The sequence below is a fragment of the Heptranchias perlo genome, chromosome 7 (genome assembly GCF_035084215.1).
Source record: "Heptranchias perlo isolate sHepPer1 chromosome 7, sHepPer1.hap1, whole genome shotgun sequence".
In the NCBI taxonomy this organism is placed as follows: Eukaryota; Metazoa; Chordata; class Chondrichthyes; order Hexanchiformes; family Hexanchidae; genus Heptranchias; species Heptranchias perlo.
The window spans coordinates 6,945,858-6,972,493 of record NC_090331.1 but is presented as its reverse complement, the minus strand read 5'-3'; the positions used below and the strand labels follow the sequence as shown (position 1 = coordinate 6,972,493).

Below are 26,636 nucleotides of genomic sequence, written 5' to 3'. Positions count from 1 at the left end.
CAGGAAGAGGAGAGGCAATATCAACTAAAGAGTACAACTCTAAAAGGGGTGCAGGAACAGAGAGACCTGGGGGTATATGTCAAATCTTTGAAGGTGGCAGGACAAGTTGAGAAAGCGGTTAAAAAAGTATACGGGATCCTGGGCTTTATAAATAGAGGCATAGAGTACAAAAGCAAGGAAGTTATGTTGGAACTTCATAAAACACTGGTTCGGCCTCAGCTGGAGTATTGTGTCCAATTCTGGGCACTGCACTTTAGGAAGGATGTGAAGGCCTTAGAGAGGGTGCAGAGGAGATTTACTAGAATGATTCCAGCGATGAGGGACTTCAGTTACGTGGATAGACTGGAGAAGCTGGGGTTGTTCTCCTTAGAACAGAGAAGGTTAAGAGGAGATTTGATGGAAGTGCTCAAAATCATGAAGGGTTTAGATAAAGTAAATAAAGAGAAACTATTCCCATTGGCGGAAGAGTCATGAACCAGAGGACACAGATTTGAGGTGATTGGCAAAAGAACCAAAGGCGACATAAGGAAAAACTTTTTATGCAGCGAGTAGTTATGATCTGGATTGCGCTGCCTGAAAGGGCGGTGGAAGCAGAATCAATCGTGGCTTTCAAAAAGGAATTGGATAGATATTTGAAGGGAAAAAATTTGCAGGGCTGTGGGGAAAGAGTTGGGGAATGGGACTAGCTGGATTGCTCTTACAAAGTGCCGGCACAGGATCGATGGGCTGAATGGCCTCCTTCTGTCTTGTACCCATTGTATGATTCTACATCAGAAACGATGGGGCCTGATTCTTGGTTGACTCCATGTGCCCGAGTATGGAGGTCCCGGAATTCACGCAGATTCACCAGAACGGTACCGGTGCTTAAAGGGTTAAATTACGAGGACAGGTTGCAGAGACTAGGCTTGTATTCCCTCAAGTATAGAAGATTAAGGAGTGATCTAATCGAGGTGTTTAAGATGATTAAAGGATTTGAGAGGGTGGATAGAGAGAAACTATTTCCTGTGGTGGGGGGAGTCCAGAACAAGGGGGCAGAGCCTTAAAATTAGAGCCAGGCCGTTCAGGGGTGATGTCAGGAAGCACTTCTTCAGACAAAGGGGAGTGGAAATCTGGAACTCTCTCCCCCAAAAAGCTGTTGAGGCTGGGGGTCAATTGGAGCTATCAAAACTGAGATTGATAGATTTTTGTTAGGCAAGGATATTAAGGGTTATGGAGCCAAGGTGGGTAAATGGAGTTAAGATACATACCAGTCATGATCTAATTGAAGGGCAGAACAGGCTCAAGGGGCTGAATGGCCTACTCCTGATCCTATGTAACAGGCTCGAGGGGCTGAACGGGCCTACTCCTGATCCTATGTAACAGGCTCGAGGGGCTGAACGGGCCTACTCCTGATCCTATGTAACAGGCTCGAGGGGCTGAACGGGCCTACTCCTGTTCCTATGTAACAGGCTCGAGGGGCTGAACGGCCTCCTCCTGTTCCTATGTAACAGGCTCGAGGGGCTGAACGGCCTACTCCTGATCCTATGTAACAGGCTCGAGGGGCTGAATGGCCTACTCCTGTTCCTATGTAACAGGCTCGAGGGGCTGAATGGGCCTACTCCTGTTCCTGTGTAACAGGCTCGAGGGGCTGAATGGGCCTACTCCTGATCCTATGTAACAGGCTCGAGGGGCTGAATGGCCTACTCCTGTTCCTATATAACAGGCTCGAGGGGCTGAATGGCCTACTCCTGATCCTATGTAACAGGCTCGAGGGGCTGAATGGGCCTACTCCTGATCCTATGTAACAGGCTCGAGGGGCTGGATGGGCCTCCTCCTGTTCCTACATTCCCAGTTTATCAGGTGGTGGGTCTCTCTCCCTTTACGGTAGTCTGCCTGAAGTTGCGGGCGTCATAAAATAAGAGAAATTTCCAGAAAACGTGCAGCCAGACGGGTTAACGAATTTTGGGTGGGTCCCCTTTCTCGTCGCTGGCCCAGTCAGAGGGAGAGGCGGCTTAATGAGGCCTCACAGAAGAAGGGGAGAGTAGTGTTCATGTAGATATGCTCACTATCGATAACCTGTGAATACCTTGACCTCAACCTATTGTCTCATTCCCCGCTTCATTTTGCCCAGTCGTGGATGAGAAATACTGAACAGCTTCCCCTGGGGCTCAAGTTGGTTCAGAAAGAAAGACCTTGCATTTATATAGCACCTTTCACAACCTCAGGACACCCCGAAAGCACTTCAGAGCCAATGATGTACTTTTTTGAAGCGTGGTCACTGTTGTAATGTAGGAAATGCAGCAGCCAATGTGCGCACAGCAAGATCCCACAAACAGCAATTTGATAGTGACCAGACAATCAGTTTTCTAGTGGTGTTTGTTGAGGGATAAAGATTGGCCCAGGACACTGGGGAGAACTCCCCTGCTCTTCTTCAAAATAGTGGCCATGGGATCTTTCCTGTCCTGCTGAGGAGGCCTCAGTTTAACGTCTCATCTGAGAGAGACGGCACCTCTGACAGTGCAGCACTCCCTCAGTGCAGGCACTGGATTATGGATTGAAGTCGCTGGAGTGGGATTTGAACCCACAACCTTCTGACTCAGAGGCGAGAGTGCTGCCCGCTGAGCCACAGCTGACACCTGTAACAAGTCATCTCCTCGGCCGGGCCTCATTTTTGTTTGATCAGCAAGCTGTCTCCACCCCAACCAGCGCTGGCAGGCGGCTGGTCTATTGGGGAAAGAGGGGAGGCAGGGGTGGGGTGGGGGGAGTGGAAATCCAGTGTCTCCACCGTGAAGCCGAGCCAGAAGGTGGGGGGCAATACTGGGGGGCATGGGGGGAGGTAAGGGGGGTCCGATGGTCACTGGCAGCGGGTGGGAAGGTTTTTGTGGGGCCAGGAGGAACATTCATTTCTCTGTGGTAAAGTGTTTGACCCTCGATTTGATCAGTCGGAACAGGAGGCCATTCAGCCCTTCGAGCCTGTTCATTCAATTCCATCCTGGCTGATCTGTATCCCAACTCCATTTACCCGCCTTTGCTCCATTTCCCTTGATACCCCTTACCCAACAAAACTCTACCGATCTCAGTCTTGGAAGCTCCAATTGACCCTCAGCAACCAAAGCCTTTTGGGGGAGAGAGTGTCTCCTGATTTCCCTCCTTAATGACTCTAGTTTTAAGGTTACGCCCCCTTGTTCTGTACTCCCCCACCAGAGGAAATAGTTTCTCTGTTTCTACCCTATCGAATCCCTTCAACATTTTAACACTCTAGATTCCTCTGGCACCTTTCACATAGTAAAACATCCCCAAGGCGCTTCGCAGGAGCGTAAATCAGACAAAATTTGACACCGAGCCACATCAGGAGATATTAGGACAGGTGACCAAAAGCTTGGTCAAAGAGAGAGATTTTAAGGAGCGTCTTAAAGGCGGAGAGTTTTAGGGAGGGAATTCCAGAGCTTAGGGCCCAGGCAGCTGAAGGCACGGCCGCCAATGGCGGGGCGATGAAAATCGGGGATGCGCAAGAGGCCAGAGTCGGAGGAGCGCAGAGATCTCGGAGGGCTGTAGGGCCGGAGGAGGTTACAGAGATAGGAAGGGGGGGGGCGAGGCCACGGAGGGATTTGAACACAAGTTTGAGAATTTTATAACCGAGGCGTATCCTGAGACTGTGACCCCTCGTTCTGGACCCCCGCAGCCAGGGGAAACATCCTCCCTGTGTCCAGTCTGTCTAGCCCTGTCAGAATTTTATATGTTTCAATGAGATCCCCTCTCATTCTTCTAAACTCGAGTGGCCGAGTCGAGTGCTGAAGGTGATCGGACAATATTTGTAGAAGGGCCTCCCACCGTCAGAAGTAAAAACAGGCGAACTGGTCAGCCGCCTCCTTGCCCATCACTAGATCTTGCTGTGCGCAAAATGGCTGCCCTGGTCCATCTCCATAACAACGAGGAAGTTGTGAAGAAGTTTGAGAGACGCTATAAGATGTGACGGAAATGCAAGTCTATCCTTCTTAAAAGATTGGAGCCAGTAAGTGTTTATAATTTTTATTGAAGAACTCAGGCAGATTACACTTCTATCCCGAGGGAAGATTCTAAACAAGATGATTCCACCAGAAAGAAACTAATCTCCATTGTCATGTCATCACAAATGCTCTCATTTGATAATTATCGTATCTAATTAACCTGTGCAAATTTATGCTAATTTCTACAAATTAATCATTTCCCAAGAGTCGGATTCTTGCACCGTGCGAACAGAATTGATTGAAGAGTGGGAACAAATTTAATCAGTGAGGTCCATGATTTGCCAGAGAAGAGCGCAAATCTTCTCTGATAATTTGATCACAGAATTATCAAATTATTCTGTTTGATAATAAGATAAAGGGGAGCTGGAGAAATGTTTATTACTGATTTTTGCAGTTGGAAGTTCGAACTGAGGAAAGATGGAGGGGTTGTGTTTTCCCACCATCGCCAGATCAGTGAGGGCCACAGTGTGATGGCTCTGTGCTCATCCGGTCTTTATGTGGCGGATGTGGTGACAATACATGTTGGAACATCCGGGCTTTCCATCCAGGAAGAGTGAGATGGGCAAGAAACAGAGTAAAGCTCCCTCTACACTGTCCCATCAAACACTCCCAGCACAGGTACAGCACGGGATAGATACAGAGTAAAGCTCCCTCTACACTGTCCCATCAAACACTCCCAGGGCAGGTACAGCACGGGTTAGATACAGAGTAAAGCTCCCTCTACACTGTCCCATCAAACACTCCCAGCACAGGTACAGCACGGGTTAGATACAGAGTAAAGCTCCCTCTACACTGTCCCATCAAACACTCCCAGCACAGGTACAGCACGGGTTAGATACAGAGTAAAGCTCCCTCTACACTGCTCCATCAAACACTCCCAGGGCAGGTACAGCATGGGTTAGATACAGAGTAAAGTTCCCTCTACACTGTCCCATCAAACACTCCCAGGGCAGGTACAGCACGGGTTAGATACAGAGTAAAGCTCCCTCTACACTGTCCCATCAAACACTCCCAGGGCGGGTACAGTGGAGGTGCAAAGAGATTTAAGTGTCCATGTACACAGATCACTAAAATGTAGCGGTCAGGTACAAAAAATAATCAAAAGGGCTAATGGAATGTTAGCCTTTATAACTAGAGGGCTAGAATATAAAGGGGAGGAAGTTTTGCTACAGCTGTACAAAGTCCTGGTTAAACCACATCTGGAGTACTGTGTACAGTTCTGAACACCGCACCTTCGAAAGGATATATTGGCCTTGGAGGGAGTGCAGCGCGGATTGACCAGAATGTGACCAGGGCTCCAAGAGGAGAGATTACATAAACTAGGCTTGTATTCCCTGGAATATAGATGGTTAAAAGGCGATTTGATTGAGGTTTTTAGGATTTTGAAAGGAATTGATAGGGTAGATAGAGAGAAACTTTTTCCGCTGGTGGGGGGAGTCTAGGACTGGGGGACAGAACTTTAAAATCAGAGCCAGGCCGTTCAGGAGAGAAGTTTGGAAACACATCTTCTCGCAAAGAGTAGTGGAAGTGTGGAACTCTCTCCCACAAATGGCAGTAGTTGCTAGCTCAGTTAATGATTTTAAATCTGAGATCGATAGATTTTTGCGTGCCAAGGGTATTAAGAGATATGGAACTAAGGCGGGTGGAAGGAGTTGGGATACAGATCAGCCATGATCTCATTGAACGGTGGAACAGGCCCGAGGGGCTGGACGGCCTCCTCCGCTTCCTCTGTGCGGCGTGGGTTAGATTCAGAGTAAAGCTCCCCTTCAAACTGCCCCGTAATGACAGTGCAGCAAGCACGGGAAAAGTTTACGGGAGAATGGTAAAAGGTAGCAGGGTTGGCGGAGCCTCGTCCACTGGCGACGCGGGTGGAGATATTCGGGCACGACAGACAGCACAGGCTCGTAAAATCGGGCAAGTTTTTTAAAAAAAAGGTGTGCGGGTGCCTGACACCGATTGAAGGTGTGATTTTGGTTCTAGGGGAGCACCTATTGCCGAACCATATCGAACAGAATCAGCGGGTTGGGATCTGCGCTCATGCCAGTCAGCGACCCAGAGCTTGGACCGGTTTTGTTTTCAACTGAGAGGACTCGAGGGGCGGCGAGCAGGGACGCATCCTGGACACACATCGGTGCAGACCGTGCCAGTATGGTCACCGCGGGCAAAGTCTGCACAGTAAGAGGGGGAAGGCTGCAAATCGCTTTAAGGAACGAGCAGGTGTGTGCAGGTCCCGGTAACCTCTCTGGTCTCGTGCAGCTAATTTTTGGCGGGGGGTGGGTGGGCAGCTCACTTAAAACCAAAGCCATTGGGTGAGCTCCGTTATAGAATCATAGAATCCTACAGCACAGAAGGAGGCCATTCGGCCCATCGTGCCTGTGCCGGCTCTTTGAAAGAGCTATCCAATTAGTCCCACTCCCCCTGCTTTTTCCCCATAGCCCTGCAAATTTTTCCCCTTCAAATATTTATCCAATTCCCTTTTGAAAGTTATTATTGAATCTGTTTCCACCACCCTTTCAGGCAGCGCATTGCAGGTCATTAAACCTCGCTGTGTTAAAAAAAATTCTCCTCATCTCCCCCTCTGGTTCTTTTGCCAATTATCTTAAATCTGTGACCTCTGGTTACCGACCCTCCTGCCACTGGAAACAGTTTCTCCTTATTTACTCTATCAAAACCCCTCATAATTTTGAACACAACAACTTGCATTTATACAGCGCCTTTGACGTAGTAAAATGTCCCAAGGTGCTTCACAGGAGCGATTATCAAACAAAACTTGACAGCGAGCCACATAAGGCGATATTAGGACAGGTGATCAAAAGCTTGGTCAAAGAGGTCGGTTTTAAAGAGCATCTTATAGGAGGAGAGAGAGGCGGAGAGGTTTAGAGAGGGAATTCCAGAGCTCAGGGCCCCGGCAGCTGAAGGCACGGCCGCCAATGGTGGAGCGAAGAACATCAGGGAGTGCGCAAGAGGCCAGAATTGGAGGAGCGCAGAGACCTCGGAGGGTGGTAGGGCTGGAGGAGGTTACAGAGATGTCCGGCTCTCAGCGCTGTCCCCCCATGAGACGCGGCCCGTCTCTCAGCGCCGTCCCCCATTGAGATACGGCCCGTCTCTCAGCGCCGTCCCCCAGTGAGATACGGCCCGTCTCTCGGCGCCGTTCCCCCCGGTGAGATGCGGCCCGTCTCTCAGCGCCGTCCCCCCAGTGAGATACGGCCCGTCTCTCGGCGCCGTTCCCCCCGGTGAGACGCGGCCCGTCTCTCAGTGCCGTCCCCCCAGTGAGATACGGCCCGTCTCTCGGCGCCGTTCCCCTCGGTGAGACGCGGCCCGTCTCTCGGCGCCGTCCCCCCCCGGTGAGACTCGGCCCGTCTCTCCCTGCTGCCCCCTCGATCCTTGCCCAGTGTGATGTCTTCTGCTTGTTTTTTATTTCCAGCTTCTCTGCCCGTGAATGGAAGCCACCTCTTGACCTCTGCTCTCACTGGCCGCTGCCGCAGACATCACAAAGCCATGACCTCTACACTTCGGACTTTGCACTTTAAACTTTTGACTCACGGCACGGGTCAGGGTGCGATCCACACCTGCGATCAGGAAATTGACCGGAAGTATGACGTTGTACCGTCCGTCGTCTGTGCCATGTGTTGTCTCTTTGGGGTCATCTACTGTTTCTTTGGTAAGCGAATGGCGTCTGGAGGATCATGATCTGAGCTTTATAAAGTTTATTTTTCTTATTGTCCCTCCTCCTAACACCTTGGAATGGGCCGAGTGACCTTTGGATGGTTGTGGGGTGGGGGAGGGGCGAACACGTAGGCCTTTCGAAATGGACAGGCTAAGAAGGGCCGAGTGTGGGGTTGCCAACTCTGGTTGGACGTATTCCTGGAGGATTCATCACCGCACCCCCCTGATCAACAGCCCATTTATACCCTCCCCATCACCAATATTTTAATAATTAATAAACAAAAGCATTGAAAGAAAATGAAAAAACACACAATATTTTTTTTTAATGCCCCGATGATTTTTCTCCCGTGTTTTTGCTCGTAGCAGTGTCCTGGCGATCAATCTTCGATTCCTGGAGACTCCAGGGCAATCCTGGAGGGTTGGCGACCCCTGGGCCGATGAGTCCTCCTAATCCTGAAGTATCTTGCGAGTCGTGTCTCGTGACGCCAAGACTCAGCCAGTCAACGGGAGATTTAACGCTGGCACTTCCCATCGGGACTTGTCCCTCATTTATTTGTCTTTGGTCGATTGGTGGGCCTGGGCCTGGGCCTGGACCTGGGAGGGAGGGAGGGAGTGTGAGAGAGAGAGAGACTGTCAGTCGATCGGTCGGTCGGTCTGTCTGCCTGTCAGGCGTCTCTGAACAGATTGCCCCATCGCAACCTGAAACATGAGAACTTAATCATCTCCTCTTTCATCATCGCTGACTCCTGCAACAATGAACCAGGACGGGTTCTGCCTGCAGTGTTACTCTTTGGAGCCCGATTTTTCACATGCTCTCCCCTCTTAACTCCCACTACCCCCTTCAACTCTCCCTCCCCCCTTCAACTCCCACTCCCCCCTTCAACTCTCCCTCCCCCCTTCAACTCCCACTCCCCCCTTCAACTCCCACTCCCCCCTTCAACTCTCCCTCCCCCCTTCAACTCCCACTCCCCCCTTCAACTCTCCCTCCCCCCTTCAACTCCCACTCCCCCCTTCAACTTCCACTCCCCCTTTCAACTCCTACTCCCCCCAACTTCAACTCCCACTCCCCCCAACTTCAACTCCCACTCCCCCCTTCAACTCCCACTCCCCCCTTCAACTCCTACTCCCCCCAACTTCAACTCCCACTCCCCCCTTCAACTCCCACTCCCCCCTTCAACTCCTACTCCCCCCAACTTCAACTCCCACTCCCCCCTTCAACTCCCACTCCCCCCTTCAACTCCCACTCCCCCCTTCAACTCCTACTCCCCCCAACTTCAACTCCCACTCCCCCCTTCAACTCCCACTCCCCCCTTCAACTCCCACTCCCCCCTTCAACTCCTACTCCCCCCAACTTCAACTCCCACTCCCCCCTTCAACTCCTACTCCCCCCAACTTCAACTCTCCCTCCCCCCTTCAACTCCCACTCCCCCCTTCAACTCCTACTCCCCCCAACTTCAACTCCCACTCCCCCCTTCAACCCCCTGCTCCCCCCGTCAACTCCCCCTCCCCCTTCAACTCTCCCCTCCCCCTTCAACTCTCCCCCCCCACCCTGGTCGACTTCACCTCCCCCGTCGGCTCCCCCTCCTCCCTTCAACCCCCCCCACAACTCCCCCTCCCCTTCAGCTCCCCTCTTGCCCTTCAACTCTCCCCTCCCCCTTCAACTCCTCCCTCTACCCCCTTCATCTCCCCCCTTCAACTCCCCCGAAGCTGTCAGTTGGTGGGCAAAAGATGGACATTCAATATTACCACCGCTCAGTGCTGGGGCTAAGGTACCAGTTGTGGTTCAGTGGGTAACACTCTCGCCTCTGAGTCTCCAGAGACCTGAGCCCGTAATCCAGGCCGACACTCCCCAGTGCCAGTACTGAGGGAGTGCTGCACTGTCGGAGGTGCCGTCTTTTCGGATGAGAAATTAAACCGAGGCCCCGTCAGGTGGACGTGAAAGATCCCACGGCCACTATTTCGAAGAAGAGCAGGGGGGAGTTCTCCCCGGTGTCCTGGGGCCGATATTAATCCCTCAACCAACATCACTAAAAAAAACAGATCATCTGGTGATTATCACCTTGCTGTTTGTGGGATCTTGCTGTGCGCAAATTTTGGCGTTTCCTACATTACAACAGTGACTACACTTCAGAAAAGTACTTCATTGGCTGTGAAACGCTTTGGGACGTCCTGAGGTGGTGAAAGTCGCTGTGTATATAAAACGTGAGTCCTTTTCTTTCTTACCGCCTCTCCTTCCGATTCTGTTTTCCAGGCTATCGCTGCTTCAAGGCCATCATGTTCCTGACCGGTTTGATGTTTGGCTCCATTGTCATCTTCATGCTGTGCTACAAGGAGAGGGTGCTGGACACACAGCTGAGCGTGGAGGCCAGCATGGGCATCGGACTGGGCATCGGCATCCTCTGCGGCCTGGTCACCATGCTGGTGCGCAGCGTCGGCCTCTTCATGGTGGGCCTGCTGCTGGGCCTGCTGATGGCGGTGGCGGGCCTGGTCACCCTGGAGCAGTTCTACCACCCCCGCACCGTCTGGGTCCCCATCGGACTGCTGCTGGGGGCCGGCATGTTCTTCGCGGTGCTGACCCTGCAGTGGCAGCGCCTCTTCACCGTGCTCTCCACCGCCGCCTTCGGAGGCGCCGTCATCACCGTGACGGTGGACTACTTCATCGAGCTCTTCCTGCTGGTGCAGTACATCTACGAGCGGGTCAAGGTGGCACCTGTGCAGCCCGTGTGCTGGTACAGCTGGGTGATCCTCGGCGTCTGGCCCGTGCTGACTGCCCTCGGGGTCCTGGTGCAGTTCAAAGTCACGGCGGAGGGCTACTCCCACACAGAAGGTAGGTCCTGTAACCGGGGGTAACGGGCCTACAGGGACCGGGAGATCCACGGCCCCCGGCCCGGTGTTGGCTGCCCTCGGAGTCCTTGGGCAGTTCAATCGATATATAGAGAAGGTGCAAAAAAAAAGATTTATTAGGATGATACCAGAACTGAGGGGTTATAACTATCAGGAAAGATTGAACAGGCTGGGGCTCTTTTCTCTAGAAAACAGAAGGCCGAAGGGTGACATGATAGAGGTCTTTAAGATTATGAAAGGGTTCGATAGGGTAGAAGGGGCTTCCAATTGTGAGCGAGACTAGAACTAGGGGCCATAAATATAAGATAGTCACTAATAAATTCATTAGGGAATTCAGGAAAAACTTCTTTACCCAAAGAGTGGTGAGGATCTCACTACCACAAGGAGTAGTTGAGGTGAACAGCATAGATGCATTTAAGGAGAAGCCGGATATGTACATGAGGGAGAAAGGAATAGAAGATTTGCCGATAGGGTGGGCGGAGTCTTGTGTGGAGCATGGACCTGTTGGGCCGAATGGCCTGTTTCTGCGCTGTAGACTCAATATAATTCTATGTAAAAGTCACAGTGGAGGGCTACTCCCTCACAGAAGGAAGGTACTGTAACCGGGGGTAACGGGCCTACAGAGACCAGGTGAGCCAGCCCTCAAATAAAGTATTTGGGGGTAGTGTTTCCACTCTGGGCGCAATCGGAAAATTGCGCCCAAATTTGCGCTGGTTCAGTTAGGCTTCAGGTTTCCGCTAAAATTTATCTGCATAGAACCAGTTCAGGGCAATATAGACCAGCTAGCTTAACATCGGTGGTAGGAAAGATAACGGAATCTTTACTCAAAGATCTCACAGAAAGACATCTAGAAACCGAAAATATAATAAAGAATAGTCAGCACGGATTTCAGAAGGGAAGGTCATGTTTGACCAACCTTATTGAATTCTTTGAAGAAGTAACAGAAAGAGTAGACACGGGTAACATAGTAGATGTAATATATTTGGATTTTCAAAAGGCCTTCAATAAGATACCGCATAGTAGTCTTATGACTAAGGTCAGAGCATGTGGAGTCAGGGGACAAGTAGCAGAATGGATAGCAAGCTGGCTACAAAACAGAAAACAGAGAGTAGGGGTTAAAGGTAGTTACTCAGACTGGAAAAGGTGGGAAGTGGTGTTCCCCAAGGATCGGTGCTGGGACCACTGTTGTTCACCATTTACATAAACGATTTGGACTCGGGAATCGGAAGTACAATTTCAAAATTTGTGGACGACAGCAAATTGGGGGGTGTAGTTAATACTGAGGAGGACTGTGACAAAATACAGGAAAACATTAATAAACTTGCAGAATGGGCGGGTAATTGGCAAATGAATTTCAATATAGATAAATGCGAAGTGGTGCATTTTGGTAGGAAGAATAAGGAGGCCACAAACTGCTTGGAAAATAAGAGTCTAAATGGGGTAAGAGGAGCAGAGGGATCTGGGGGTACAGATACACAAATCACTAAAAGTAGCGACGCAGGTTAATAAGGCCATAAAAAAAGCAAACCAATCACTGGGGTTCATTTCTAGAGAGATAGAATTGAAAAGCAGAGAAGTTATGTTAAATTTGTATAGATGGGTAAGATGGGTATAGAGGGATATGGGCCAAGTGCAGGCAATTGGGACTAGCTTAGTGGTATAAACTGGGCGACATGGACATGTTGGGCCGAAGGGCCTGTTTCCATGTTGTAAACTTCTATGATTCTAACCTTGGTTAGACCACACTGGGAGTACGGTGAACAGTTCTGGTCTCCATATTATAGAAAGGATATAGAGGCACTGGAGAAGGTGCAAAAAAGATTTACTGGGATGATATCAGAACTGAGAGGTTTATACTAATCAGGAAAGACTGAACAGGCTGGGGCTCTTTTCTCTGGAAAAGAGAAGGCTGAGGGGTGACCTGATAGAGGTCTTTAATATAATGAAAGGGTTTGATAAGGTAGACATAGAGAAGATGTTTCCACTTGTGGGGGAGACCAGAACTAGGGGTCATAAATATAAGATAGTCACTAATAAATCCAATAGGGAATTCAGGAGAAGCTTCTTTACCCAGAGAGTGGTGAGAATGTGGAACTCGCTCCCACAAGGAGTAGTTGAGGCGAATAACAGAGATACATTTAAGGGGAAGCTCGATAAACACATGAGGGAGAAAGGAATAGAAGGATATGCTGATAGGGTGAGATGAAGTCGGGAGGGAGGAGGGAGGGGGCTCGTGTGGAGCATAATTCCGGCATAGACCAGTTGGGCCGAATGGCCTGTTTCTGCACTGTAGACACGATGTAATGTAATAATGACCAGATCAACTGTTTTTTCTTTCCGATGTTGGTTGAGGGACAAATATCGGGCCCAGGACACCGGGCAGAACTCCCCTGCCCTTCTTCGAAATAGTGGCCGTGGGATCTTTTAAGTCCCCCTGAGGGGACCTCGGTCTGACGTCTCATCTGAAAGACGGCAGCTCTGTCATCATTACAAAAACTGATTATCCGGTCATTATCACATTGTCGTTTGTGGGATCTTGCTGTGCATAAATTGGCGGCTGCGTTTCCTACATTACAACAGTGGCTGCACTTCAGTAACTACTTCGGCGGCTGCAAAGCGCTTTAGGACGTCCTGAGGTCGTGAATGTAAAGTCCTTAGTAACTGTGGCATCCCACAATAGCGCCTACTCCGCGCCCCCCAGGCTGGGATGGGTTAACTCTGCATAGAGTGGGAGTTGACCTGGGTCCCTTCCTGCTCTGGCTCGATCAGCTACGTGCACTTGCTGTGCCGCTGTATTGTTAATAAAGGAAATGGAAAGTTCCAGAAATTTAGCGTGCCTGACACCCATCCTTTATTTGCTTCTCGGGAGGGGGAGAAAGCGCGCTGGAATTTCTGGGTGCGGTCAGTCGCGCTGGACGGTTTGGCGGCTCGCTGGGACAAAATGGCGCCCGGGTAACGCCGAAAACCGTGGCGCTCTCGATGGCCGAGAAACCGAGTCTGATTGGCCTCCCGTTTTTGTTCCACCCCCACCCCCACCCCCCACGACCCCCCTTTCCCCCAGTAATTATCAGCAGGAGGCAGAGGCGGGTTCAGCTGATGAGAATACGACAAAAGGAAGACAAGAAGAAGAAGAAGAGGAGGCACCACAAGACGTACCAGGAGCCCGCGTACCGGAGAAAGCCCAACCCGGTACGTCGGTACGATGGCGATGTGCTTTCTCCGGTGAGTCACCGTTTCTAATGTTTGTTTATTCGCCTCGCTGAAGGTAACTGAGCAGAGCTCTCTACGTAATCTCTCTCTGTGCTGTTCCTCACTTGTTGGTCGTAAACCCACCAATCTGGATTTCCCACCTCTTCATTGATCTCTCGTATCTCTTTGTGGGATCGGGGTGGGTGGGGGGGGGGGGAGTTGGGATGGATTTCGTGCTCATCGATTTGGGAGTGCGGATGGTTAGAAATTAGCTCCACCGTCAGCATCAAACACTCCCAGGGCAGGTCCAGCACGGGTTAGATACAGAGTAAAGCTCCCTCTACACTGTCCCATCAAACACTCCCAGGGCAGGTCCAGCACGGGTTAGATACAGAGTAAAGCTCCCTCTACACTGTCCCATCAAACACTCCCAGGGCAGGTACAGCACAGGTTAGATACAGAGTAAAGCTCCCTCTACACTGTCCCATCAAACACTCCCAGGGCAGGTACAGCACGGGTTAGATACAGAGTAAAGCTCCCTCTACACTGTCCCATCAAACACTCCCAGGGCAGGTACAGCACGGGTTAGATACAGAGTAAAGCTCCCTCTACACTGTCCCATCAAACACTCCCAGGGCAGGTACAGCACGGGTTAGATACAGAGTAAAGCTCCCTCTACACTGTCCCATCAAACACTCCCAGGGCAGGTCCAGCACGGGTTAGATACAGAGTAAAGCTCCCTCCACACTGTCCCATCAAACACTCCCAGGGCAGGTACAGCACGGGTTAGATACAGAGTAAAGCTCCCTCTACACTGTCCCATCAAACACTCCCAGGGCAGGTACAGCACGGGTTAGATACAGAGTAAAGCTCCCTCTGCACTGTCCCATCAAACACTCCCAGGGCAGGTACAGCACGGGTTAGATACAGAGTAAAGCTCCCTCTACACTGTCCCATCAAACACTCCCAGGGCAGGTACAGCACGGGTTAGATACAGAGTAAAGCTCCCTCTACACTGTCCCATCAAACACTCCCAGGGCAGGTACAGCACGGGTTAGATACAGAGTAAAGCTCCCTCTACACTGTCCCATCAAACACTTCCAGGGCAGGTACAGCACGGGTTAGATACAGGGTAAAGCTCCCTCTACACTGTCCCATCAAACACTCCCAGGGCAGGTACAGCACGGGTTAGATACAGAGTAAAGCTCCCTCTACACTGTCCCATCAAACACTTCCAGGGCAGGTACAGCACGGGTTAGATACATAAGAACAGGAGCATTATCTAAGGGAGGGTATACTTGCCTTAGAGGCGGTGCAATGAAGGTTCACTGGATTGATTCCTGGGATGAGAGGATTGTCCTATGAGGAGAGATTGAGTGGAATGGACCCATACTCTCTGGAGTTTAGAAGAATGAGAGGTGATCTCATTGAAACATATGAGATTCTGAGGGGGTTCGACAGGGTAGATGCTGAGAGGTTGTTTCCCCTGGCTGGAGAGTCTAGAACTAGAGGACATAGTCTCAGGATATGGGGTCGGCCGTTTAGGACTGAGATGAGGAGGAATTTCTTCACTCAGAGGGTTGTGAATCTTTGGAATTCCCTACCCCAAAGGGCTGCGGATGCTGAGTCATTGAGTATATTCAAGGCTGTGATAGATAGATTTTTGGACTCATGGGGAATCAAGAGATATGGGGATTGGGCAGGAAAGTGGAGTTGAGGTCGAAGATCAGCCATGATCTGATTGAATGGCGGAGCAGGCTCGAGGGGCCGTGTGGCCTACTCCTGCTCCTATTACTTATATTCTTATGTGCAGTGAGATTCGGTGAATTATTGAGTGGGAGCCACATGCCAGTCCCATTCCCTATCTCCTCCATCCTCCCACTGTCCTGTGATATATTAGGTCTTCCTGGCAAAATTCGCCAAATGTTATCCTTCACCTCCAATCATTTCACATTTCTCTGCTTCCGCACAGATCGTGAGCTTACTTAAGAAAAGACATCCATACTTAAGAAAAGACATACTTGCTCTCGAGGCAGTACAAAGAAGGTTCACTCGGTTAATCCCGGGGATGAGGGGGCGGACATATGAGGAGAGGTTGAGTAGATTGGGACTCTACTCATTGGAGTTCAGAAGAATGAGAGGCGATCTTATTGAAACATATAAGATTGTGAAGGGGCTTGATCGGGTGGATGCAGTAAGGATGTTCCCAAGGATGGGTGAAACTAGAACTAGGGGGCATAATCTTAGAATAAGGGGCTGCTCTTTCAAAACTGAGATGAGGAGAAACTTCTTCACTCAGAGGGTAGTAGGTCTGTGGAATTTGCTGCCCCAGGAAGCTGTGGAAGCTACATCATTAAATAAATTTAAAACAGAAATAGACAGTTTCCTAGAAGTAAAGGGAATTAGGGGTTACGGGGAGCGGGCAGGAAATTGAACATGAATTTAGATTTGAGGTTAGGATCAGATCAGCCATGATCTTATTGAATGGCGGAGCAGGCTCGAGGGGCCGATTGGCCGACTCCTGCTCCTATTTCTTATGTTCTTATGAGCTGTATTTTCCCGTGACTGAGTTTTTAAAATCACTGTCTCCCTCCCCTCCGTTGAGGTGGGACTCATTGGAAAATGATGCTCTGTTTCCTAATTCACAGATGCCTGAATCACGCTCTGCCACAGATTGTCTCACGTCCGGAGGGAGCTTAGATCAGAGGAGGTCAAGGCGAGATTTAAAGAAATCGTTCAAAATCGTGGGGTTTTAATAGTGGAAATAAGGAGAAACTCTTTCCATTGGCAGGAGGGTCGGTAACCAGAGGACACAGGTTTAAGATAATTGGCAGAAGAAACAGAGGGGGAGATGAGGAGAATTTTTTTTTACGAGTTGTTGTGATCTGGAATGCGCTGCCTGAACGGGCGGTGGAAGCAGATTCAATAGCAACTTTCAAAAGGGAATTGGATAAATACTTGCGTTCTAAACTGGATAGCCCGGTCGTGAAGGATGGAATACTAGAGCCTGGTCTTCAGTTGCTTCCAAGCCTCTATTCACCGAGATCCACATTTACACCCACGCCACACCCCAGATCAGCTCTCTTATAAAAGGTTCCAAGAGAATTCCCAATTGATACCCACCAACTGAATACAATTAACACTTGATGGGGGAAAGAAAATTGCAGGGCTATGGGGAAAGAGCAGGGCGAGATTGGATAGATCTTTCAAAGAGCCGGCACAGGCACGGCGGGCCGAATGGCCTCCTCCTGTGCCGTACCATTCGATGGTTCCATCTGTTGAGTTGAAAGGAGCCTGAGTCCAAGGAGCAAAAATGTCTTCTGTTGAGTTACAAAGTGCACTTCACCCGATTCCTCGTATTCTATACTTTGATGCTCTTACTCAGGGGTTATTCTAGGGTGACCCCGTCGGAGTGCAGCCGGGGGCTAGTCCTCCATGTGAGGAGTCGACCGAGGGGTTGCCAGTTGTGTTTGGGTGTGTTCCCGGAGGTTTCGTAGAATCACAAAATGGTAACAGCACGGAAGGCGGCCATTCGGCCCGTCGAGTCCGTGCCGGCTCTTTGCAAGAGCAATCCAGCTGGACCCACTCCCCTGCCCTTTCCTCCTAGCCCTGCAATTTTTTACCTTCGTCACATGGCCTCCTGCCTCGAACCCCACCCCCCCCCCAACACACTCCCGCCATTGGTCCACTGCCTTCCCATGCCCACTTGGAAAGGGAAGTGGCTCTTTGTTATCCAATGACTATCAGTCAAACAGACTCTTCTCCCCCGTCTCCAATATTTTTATAACTAATAAATGAAAGTGTTCAAAGAAAATGAAATAAGCACAGTTTTGATTAAGGGACCCTATGATTTTTCTCCCGGGTTTTTGCGCGTAGCAGCATCCAGCAGATTAATCTTTGATTCCCGGAGACTCCAGGCCAATCCTGGAGGGTTGGCAACCCCATCACGGGCTCTCAGATCGGCCCCTTGTCAGTAGGCCCCACCGGTACACTGCCGACCAATTAGCTTCATGACAGAAGATACATAAGTCAGAGCGTCACCAATCTGGGGGTCCCCGGGAGTGTGTCAGTATTTACAGGGGGTCCCCGGGAGTGTGTCAGTATTTACAGGGGGTCCCCGGGAGTGTGTCAGTATTTACAGGGGGTCCCCGGGAGTGTGTCAATATTTACAGGGCGTCCCCGGGAGTGTGTCAATATTTACAGGGGGTCCCCGGGAGTGTGTCAGTATTTACAGGGGGTCCCCGGGAGTGTGTCAATATTTACAGGGGGTCCCCGGGGGTGTGTCAGTATTTACAGGGGGTCCCCGGGAGTGTGTCAATATTTACAGGGGGTCCCCGGGAGTGTGTCAGTATTTACAGGGGTTCCCCGGGAGTGTGTCAGTATTTATAGGGGGTCCCCGGGTGTGTGTCAATATTTACAGGGGGTCTCCGGGAGTGTGTCAGTATTTACAGGGGGTCCCCGGGAGTGTGTCAGTATTTACAGGGGGTCCCCGGGAGTGTGTCAATATTTACAGGGGGTCCCCGGGACTGTGTCAATATTTACAGGGGGTCCCCGGGAGTGTGTCAGTATTTACAGGGGGTCCCCGGGAGTGTGTCATTATTTGCAGGGGGTCCCCGGGAGCGTGTCAGTATTTACAGGGGGTCCCCGGGGGTGTGTCAGTATTTGCAGGGGGTCCCCGGGAGTGTGTCAATATTTACAGGGGGTCCCCGGGACTGTGTCAATATTTACAGGGGGTCCCCGGGAGTGTGTCGGTATTTACAGGGGGTCCCCGGGAGTGTGTCAGTATTTACAGGGGGTCCCCGGGAGTGTGTCGGTATTTACAGGGGGACCCCGGGAGTGTGTCGGTATTTACAGGGGGTCCCCGGGAGTGTGTCAGTATTTACAGGGGGTCCCCGGGAGTATGTCGGTATTTACAGGGGGTCCCCGGGAGTGTGTCGGTATTTACAGGGGGTCCCCGGGAGTGTGTCGGTATTTACAGGGGGTCCCCGGGAGTGTGTCAGTATTTACAGGGGGTCCCCGGGGGTGTGTCGGTATTTACAGGGGGTCCCTATCTCTGTATCCTCCTCCAGCCCTACAACCCTCCGAGATCTCTGAACTCCTCAAATTCTGGCCTCTTGCATAAGAACATAAGAAATAGGAGCAGGAGTCGGCCAATTGGCCCCTCGAGCCTGCTCCGCCATTCAATAAGATCACGGCTGATCTGATCCTAACCTCAAATCTAAATTCATGTCCAATTTCCTGCCCGCTCCCCGTAACCCCTAATTCCCTTTACTTCTAAAATCCCCGATTTTAATCGCCCCACCATTGGCGGCCGTGCCTTCAGCTACCTAGGCCCTAAGCTCTGGAATTCCCTCCCTAAACCTCTCCGCCTCTCTCTCTCCTCCTTTAAGACGCTCCTTAAAACCTACCTCTTTGACCAAGCTTTTGGTCACCTGTCCTAATATCTCCTCGTGTGGCTGGGTGTCAAATTTTGTCCGATTTACGCACCTCGGGGATGTTTTATTGTCTTAAAGGCGCTGTATAAATGCAGGGCGTTGTTTGCCGTTCTCGTTTCCCCAGAGTTACATCCAAAGTTTCCGAGACCGTCAGTCGGGGACATCTCCCAGCAGCTTCAGCACGAACGCCCAGGCGATGATCGATGTAGACTACGACTGCGGCTCCACCGTCCCTCTCACGGCCTCGGCCCCCGCAGTCCGCGTGTGAGACGCGACGAGAAGAAGGGAAAAGAAACGGATTCTCGCTGCCTGTTCCTGCCGCCGCACGAAAGAGGAGAGGGAGAGAGAGAGAGAGAGAGACACAAACAAACCCCGGACACGACTCTCGCTGAAAAAAAAAACGGCCAATGTGGGCCTGTGATTAAAAACGAAATATATAAATATATATATATATATATATAAATACATGTGAGTCTGATGTGACTGGAATCTAGCCTGGAAGGTTTGGCCTCTTCCCGCTTGACGCTTCCTTGGACTTTGCGACAAGAAGACCTCAGATTTTCGCAGGGTTTCGGGCCTACTGGTCCTTTCTTCAGTTTTCCTGAACTGGACGAATTCTCATAACTCAATAGTTTCTTTTTGCAAGGCCGGAGTTTTAATCTGGTGTGGGTGGCCGGCGGAGAGGTGAGGGGGGGTCTCGGGGGGGGGGGAGAGGAACCCTGCTCCGCACCTGCAAGGAAAATAACAACCTTCACCACTTCTACACGGCGTTGGTTCCCACGGGAGAGGAGACTCTGCGGCAAGATGATGGCTTTCTGTGGAGAAGGGTGCCTCGCCCGACCAGCGACTCCCCTCCGACCCCAACTCCCGTCTGTCGGCGGGAATGAGAGACTCAGACGGACGTTCCCACTGGCTGTCACCAGGCAGATTTTTTTTTGTGCATGTTAACAAGCCGTGTGCGTGTGCGTGTGCGCGTGCGCGCGCGCGCGTGTGGAGAGAAAGGTGCCTGTACAGAAAAAAAACTGTTGTCAGTGAATCTCTTTTTTTTTTAAAAAAAAGAAAATTTAATTTAAAGAAAGGGTCCTGGTCTGGCATAAGGAGAGAGCAGGGCCCAACCTCTGCGATGTTAAGCCATCTGTTTAAATTCGTGTCTGGTGCGGATCAAAGTCCTTGACTGGGGGTTGCCAACTCTCCAGGATTGCCCTGGAGTCTCCGGGGATTGAAGATTAATCTCCAGGGCAACTATTACGAGCAAAAAAAAAGCAGGAGAGAAAAATCGTTGGTGGGGAGTTGGGGGGGAACATTTTTTAAACAAAAAGGCGGGGCGGGGTGGGGGGTTCATGGTCATGTGATGAAACCTCCAGGAATACGTCCAACCAGAGTTGGCGACCCCTATCCTTCGCGTGTCCTAAATGGGGAACTGGAGGCAGCTGCTTTGTGTGTGTATGTGTGTGTGTGTGTGTTTGTCCTTTGTTCGGGTTTGAGAGGAGGATGGTTACTGAATTTCCCTTCTCGTCCCCATCCAGTAATCTCACCTCCCTCCCCTCCTCCAGACTCCGCGCCGGGATACGGTTCTGCCATTTTGTTTGTAATTCCAATTCTCCCCCCCCCCCCCCCGAAACCCCGCCATCGTTAGCTCCGCAGGTACACTGATGGGTAACCTTTGGGTAGTGCCCAACCTTCACTGTCGAGCCCCGGGCGGTGAGCGTCGACAAGCTGGTCGACCGTGGGGTGCGGCGCCGACCCGGCCCTCGGCTGATTTCTTTTGGGGAATGGTCGGGGCTTAATTTTATTTCCCTCCCCCCCCCCCGCCCCTCACCCCCAATTCATTGAAAAAAAACACAAATCGCCCTTTTTTAAGGGGTTGAGAATGAACAAGGAAACCATTTCACCACGGCCGGCCGAGCGCAAAGGCTGAACGGGGGGCCGCAGGTGGGCACCATTCTCCGAGACACCCTTCCCTTACACGAAGCCCCTGAGGGGGCATGGTCCCTCTCCTTAAGATTTAAGCACAGTGGTCGATGGGATCCTTTACATCCACCTGAGAGGGTTTAACATCCGATCCAGAAAGACGGCACCTCCAACAGTGCTGCACTCCCTCGGGCGTGTCAGACTGGATTATGGGGCTCGAGTCTCTGGAGTGGGATTCGAACCCGTGACCGTCTGACCGAGAGCAGGGAGAGTGCTACCCCCCTGAGCCACTGCAGACTGGAGGCGGTGGGTGACTGAAAGGCAAGCTTTCCACTGAAACATTCGGGAGACAGTTGGCATTCGGGCTTGAGGTGAAACTCCCCCCCCCATCACTGCTCAGGCCGAGTGCACTAACGGGGTGACCCACACCCCTCCCCAGCAGGCCGTCCCACGCCGGGGGGGTGGTGGGGGGGGGGGGTGGGGGCGCCGGGGATCGTGCTGCGTGCAGTATGACTCTTAAACCGTTCACTTGCCAAGCGATACTTGTCTCTTACGGTGTTGGTATCAAGGGTTTAGGCAGCTAAATGAAGGTTGAGGCTTGGCTCAGCCGTGATTTTAATTGATTGGCGGAACAGGCACGAGCCAATAATCCAGGCCGGCGCTCCCGCTGAGGGAGCGCCGCACTGTCGGAGGCGCCGTCTTTCAGATGAGACGTTCAACCGAGGCCCTCGTCTGCCCCTCTCAGCTGGACGTAAAAGATCCCACGGCCACTATTTCAAAGAAGAGCAAGGGGGGGGGGAGTTCTCCCCGGTGCCCTGGGAAAATATTCATCTCTCAACCAACATCACTAAAAACAGATGATCTGGTCATTTATCTCATTGCTGTTTGTGTGGGATCTTGCTGTGCGCAAATTGGCTGCCGCGTTTCCGACATTACAACAGTGACTGCAATCCAAAAGTACTTTCATTGGCTGCAAAGCGCTTTGGGACGTCCTGAGGTGGTGAAAGGCGGGATAGAAAAGTCCTTTCTTTCCGTTAACGTCTCTGTGCGAAAGTAGCTGAGACCAGGAGGTCTCAAACTTTCACCTGTGAACTTAGCTGAGTGGGAAGATTTGGGCAATTTGCTACCCCTTAGCGAACTCTGGAGCGTATGCAACCAAGAACGTAGGGCTGCCGAACTCTGGTCGGACGTATTCCGGGAGGTTCCGTCGCATGACCTCGCCATGGCCCTTGACGTCGCCTCGCGATCCCTCCGCCTCAGGCCTCCCAGCGTCACCGGGGTGGGGGGGCGATGGACCTGTGCGCCGTGTCTCTTCCCTCGTATCGCGCAATCTTACAGTACAGCGGCAGGCCCATCGGCCCATCGTGCCTGTGCCGGCTCTTTTGGAAGAGCGATCCAATTAGCCCCGCTCTCCTGCACTCCCCACCCCCCCTCCCTCATTCTTTCCCCATAGCCCATTGTGCGAGGGATCCCGGGTAGATCATGAGCCCCTCTCTCTCTCTCTCTCTCTCTCAAGCCCCTTCCCCCCAACCCCCGCCTCCCGTAGGAGCGACATCGAGAGGGCTCCGGCTTTGGCCGCGTCCCGCAGGGCTCCTCCCCACCCCCAGGTCCGTGCCCGGCCGAGCGAGAGGTCGTTAAAGGGCAACCCCCTGGGTATTTTTTTTTTTTTGCACCCTACCCCATTTTGCTCTCAGCAGCTTCTGGGAGATTAACCTCTAACCCCCCCCCCCGGAGACTCCTGCACAATCCTGGCGGGCCGGCAACCCCACAGGAACTTCAGGTTCAGTTGGACGAGCGAGCAGAGAGGCAATCGCTCCCTTTTATCTCTTTACGGGAAAGTGAAAGGGAGCCAAAACCCAAACCCAAGAGGAGGCCATTCAGCCCCTCGAGCCTGTTCCGCCATTCAATTAGATCATTACTGATCTGCATCTTAACTCCATTTACCCGCCTTGGTTCCCTAACCCTTAATCCCCTTACCCAACAAAAATCTACCAATCTCAGTTTTGAAATTTTCAATTGACCCCCCGGCCTCAACAGCTTTTTGGGGGGAGAGAGTTCCAGATTTCCACTCCCCTTTGTGTGAAGAAATGCTTCCTCACATCACCCCTGAACGGCCTGGCTCTAATTTTAAGGTTCTGCCCCCTTGTTCTGGACTCCCCCCACCAGAGGAAATAGTTTCTCTCTATCGACCCGATCAAATCTTTTAATCATCTTAAACACGTAGGGTCACCGTCCCTCCAGAATTAAGATAAGAACATTAAGAAATAGGAGCAGGAGTCGGCCAATCGGCCCCTCGAGCCTGCTCCGCCACTCAATAAGATCATGGCTGATCTGATCCTAACCTCAAATCTAAACTCATGTCCAATTTCCTGCCCGCTCCCCGTAACCCCTAATTCCCTTTACTTCTAGGAAACTGTCTATTTCTGTTTTAAATTTATTTAATGATGTAGCTCCGGAGTCTCCAGGAATTAAAGATTGATCTCCAGGAAAACCCAGGCGAAAGGTCACATCCTGAGGGGAATTAAATATAGAGTTTGCCTCTCAACTCATTCGTTGATTAGTTATGTAAAATATTGGAGAATGGACGGGAAAGAAGGCTGTTTGACCGGGTGGGGCAGCTGGAAGCAGGACGTTCAGGCGATGAAACCTCCAGGAACAGTCCGACCAGAGTTGGCAACCCCGACCCCACTCCTGCAAAGTCACCGCTTTTACACCTAAATTTTAGTCCAGTCTCTAAGTGCTTCAATTTAAACACTTTCCTCAGTGGTAAGACCTCCCGCTAAACTGAGGAGGGTTCTATTGGTAATTTATCAAAAGAATATTTTTAATTAACTTTACGTGAAGGAAACTCGACGATATGCAATTCATAGACAGTGAGTCCCGGGCACCGTCGGAATGTCGGCCCTCATTATCTGCTCAAGGCCGGTGGTGAGTTTGAACCAATAGCTTTGCTAACACAGAAGTGAGGGCGCTTTCGCTCAGCCAAGCTGATACTAGATAGACGTAGGCCGTAGATAGATTGACTTGGTGGAGGCCTTAAATAGATGGACCTGGTGTCGGCCTCAGATGGACAGGATTGTTGTAGGCCTCCGATGGACAGGATTGATGTAGGCCTCAGATGGACAGGATTGTTGTAGGCCTCAGATGGACAGGATTGTTGTAGGCCTCAGATGGACAGGATTGTTCTAGGCCTCAGATGGACAGGATTGATGTAGGCCTCAAATGGACAGGATTGATGTAGGCCTCAGATGGACAGGATTGTTCTAGGCCTCAGATGGACAGGATTGTTGTAGGCCTCAGATGGACAGGATTGTTGTCAGCGTCCAATGGACAGGAATGTTGTGGGCCTCCGATGGACAGGATTGATGTAGGCCTCAGATGGACAGGATTGATGTGGGCCTCCGATGGACAGGATTGATGTCAGCGTCCAATGGACAGGAATGTTGTAGGCCTCAGATGGACAGGATTGATGTGGGCCTCAGATGGACAGGATTGATGTAGGGCTCAGATGGACAGGATTGATGTAGGGCTCAGATGGACAGGATTGATGTAGGGCTCAGATGGACAGGATTGATGTAGGGCTCAGATGGACAGGATTGATGTAGGCCTCCGATGGACAGGATTGATGTCAGCGTCCAATGGACAGGAATGTTGTAGGCCTCAGATGGACAGGATTGATGTAGGGCTCAGATGGACAGGATTGATGTGGGCCTCAGATGGACAGGATTGATGTAGGGCTCAGATGGACAGGATTGATGTAGGCCTCCGATGGACAGGATTGATGTCAGCGTCCAATGGACAGGATTGATGTAGGCCTCCGATGGACAGGATTGATGTCAGCGTCCAATGGACAGGATTGATGTAGGCCTCAGATGGACAGGATTGATGTAGGGCTCAGATGGACAGGATTGATGTAGGCCTCCGATGGACAGGATTGATGTCAGCGTCCAATGGACAGGATTGATGTAGGCCTCAGATGGACAGGATTGATGTAGGCCTCCGATGGACAGGATTGTTGTAGGCCTCAGATGGACAGGATTGATGTAGGCCTCAGATGGACAGGATTGATGTAGGCCTCAGATGGACAGGATTGTTGTAGGCCTCAGATGGACAGGATTGTTGTAGGCCTCAGATGGACAGGATTGATGTAGGCCTCCGATGGACAGGATTGATGTAGGGCTCAGATGGACAGGATTGTTGTAGGCCTCAGATGGACAGGATTGATGTAGGCCTCAGATGGACAGGATTGATGTAGGCCTCAGATGGACAGGATTGTTGTAGGCCTCAGATGGACAGGATTGATGTAGGCCTCAGATGGACAGGATTGTTGTAGGCCTCAGATGGACAGGATTGTTGTAGGCCTCAGATGGACAGGATTGTTGTAGGCCTCAGATGGACAGGATTGTTGTCGGCCTCCGATGGACAGGATTGATGTAGGCCTCAGATGGACAGGATTGTTGTAGGCCTCAGATGGACAGGATTGTTGTCGGCCTCCGATGGACAGGATTGATGTAGGCCTCAGATGGACAGGATTGATGTAGGCCTCAGATGGACAGGATTGATGTAGGCCTCAGATGGACAGGATTGATGTCGGCCTCCGATGGACAGGATTGATGTAGGGCTCAGATGGACAGGATTGATGTAGGCCTCAGATGGACAGGATTGATGTAGGCCTCAGATGGACAGGATTGATGTAGGCCTCAGATGGACAGGATTGATGTAGGCCTCAGATGGACAGGATTGATGTCAGCCTCAGATGGACAGGATTGAGGTAGGCCTCAGATAGTCAGATAGATGGAATTGGTGTCGGCCTTAATTCCTTAACATTTTTAGTTCCTTAAGCGACAGCTTTTTTAAAAGAAACATAAAGAATTCCCAGCGAGCAACACAGCTTAGGTTGTAGCAGGAGAAGGGATTAAATTCAAACGGTGGGCTTTGCCCTAAAGTGAACGCTTCCATTTACTCCCACCGACGTACTCAAGCAAGGTATCCACAGCATGGAGTCGGTAAAATAAACAAGGTGTTCAGATATCCCAGGGCAAAGGGGCACAGGGTCAGGGTCGAGATGGGCAAGTTTAAGACAGATACCAGGATTCACAAGGATAACATCAGAACTGAGAGGTTATAAGTATCAGGAAAGATTGAACATGCCGGGGCTCTTTTCTCTAGAAAAGAGAAGGCTGAGGGGGTGACCTGATAGAGGTCTTTAGGATTATGAAAGGGTTCGATAGGATAGACGTAAAGCAGATGTTTCCACTTGTGGGGGAGACCAGAACTAGGGGCCATAAATATAAGATAGTCACTGATAAATCCAATAGGGAATTCAGGAGAAACTTCTTTACCCAGTGAGTGGTGAGAATGTGGAACTCGCTCCCACAAGGGAGTAGTTGAGGCGAATAACAGAGATACATTTAAGGGGAAGCTGGATAAACACATGAGGGAGAAAGGAATAGAAGGATATGCTGATAGGGTGAGATGAAATGTGGGAGGGAGGAGGCTCGTGTGGAGCATAAACACCGGCACAGACCTGTTGGGCCGAATGGCCTGTTTCTGTGCTGTAAATTCCACGTAATTCTTCTTTGCACAGAGAGTAAAAACCCGCTGG

The 26,636-nt window shown here is 51.1% G+C and overlaps 1 protein-coding gene across 2 annotated transcripts in view; it reads left to right on the top strand.

Moving 5' to 3' along the window:
* Positions 1-20,198, top strand: part of tmem198ab (transmembrane protein 198ab) — a 99,337-nt gene extending 79,139 nt beyond the window's left edge. For both annotated transcript variants that reach the window (XM_067986747.1, XM_067986748.1), the window contains 5 exons: positions 5,967-6,203; positions 7,411-7,647; positions 9,904-10,479; positions 13,558-13,718; positions 19,245-20,198. In XM_067986747.1, the coding sequence (XP_067842848.1) occupies positions 7,485-7,647; positions 9,904-10,479; positions 13,558-13,718; positions 19,245-19,388 (1,044 nt within the window). In that variant the 5' untranslated portion in view covers positions 5,967-6,203; positions 7,411-7,484 and the 3' untranslated portion in view covers positions 19,389-20,198. The remainder of the gene's footprint in view (positions 1-5,966; positions 6,204-7,410; positions 7,648-9,903; positions 10,480-13,557; positions 13,719-19,244) is intronic.
* The last annotated feature ends 6,438 nt before the right edge of the window (positions 20,199-26,636 follow it).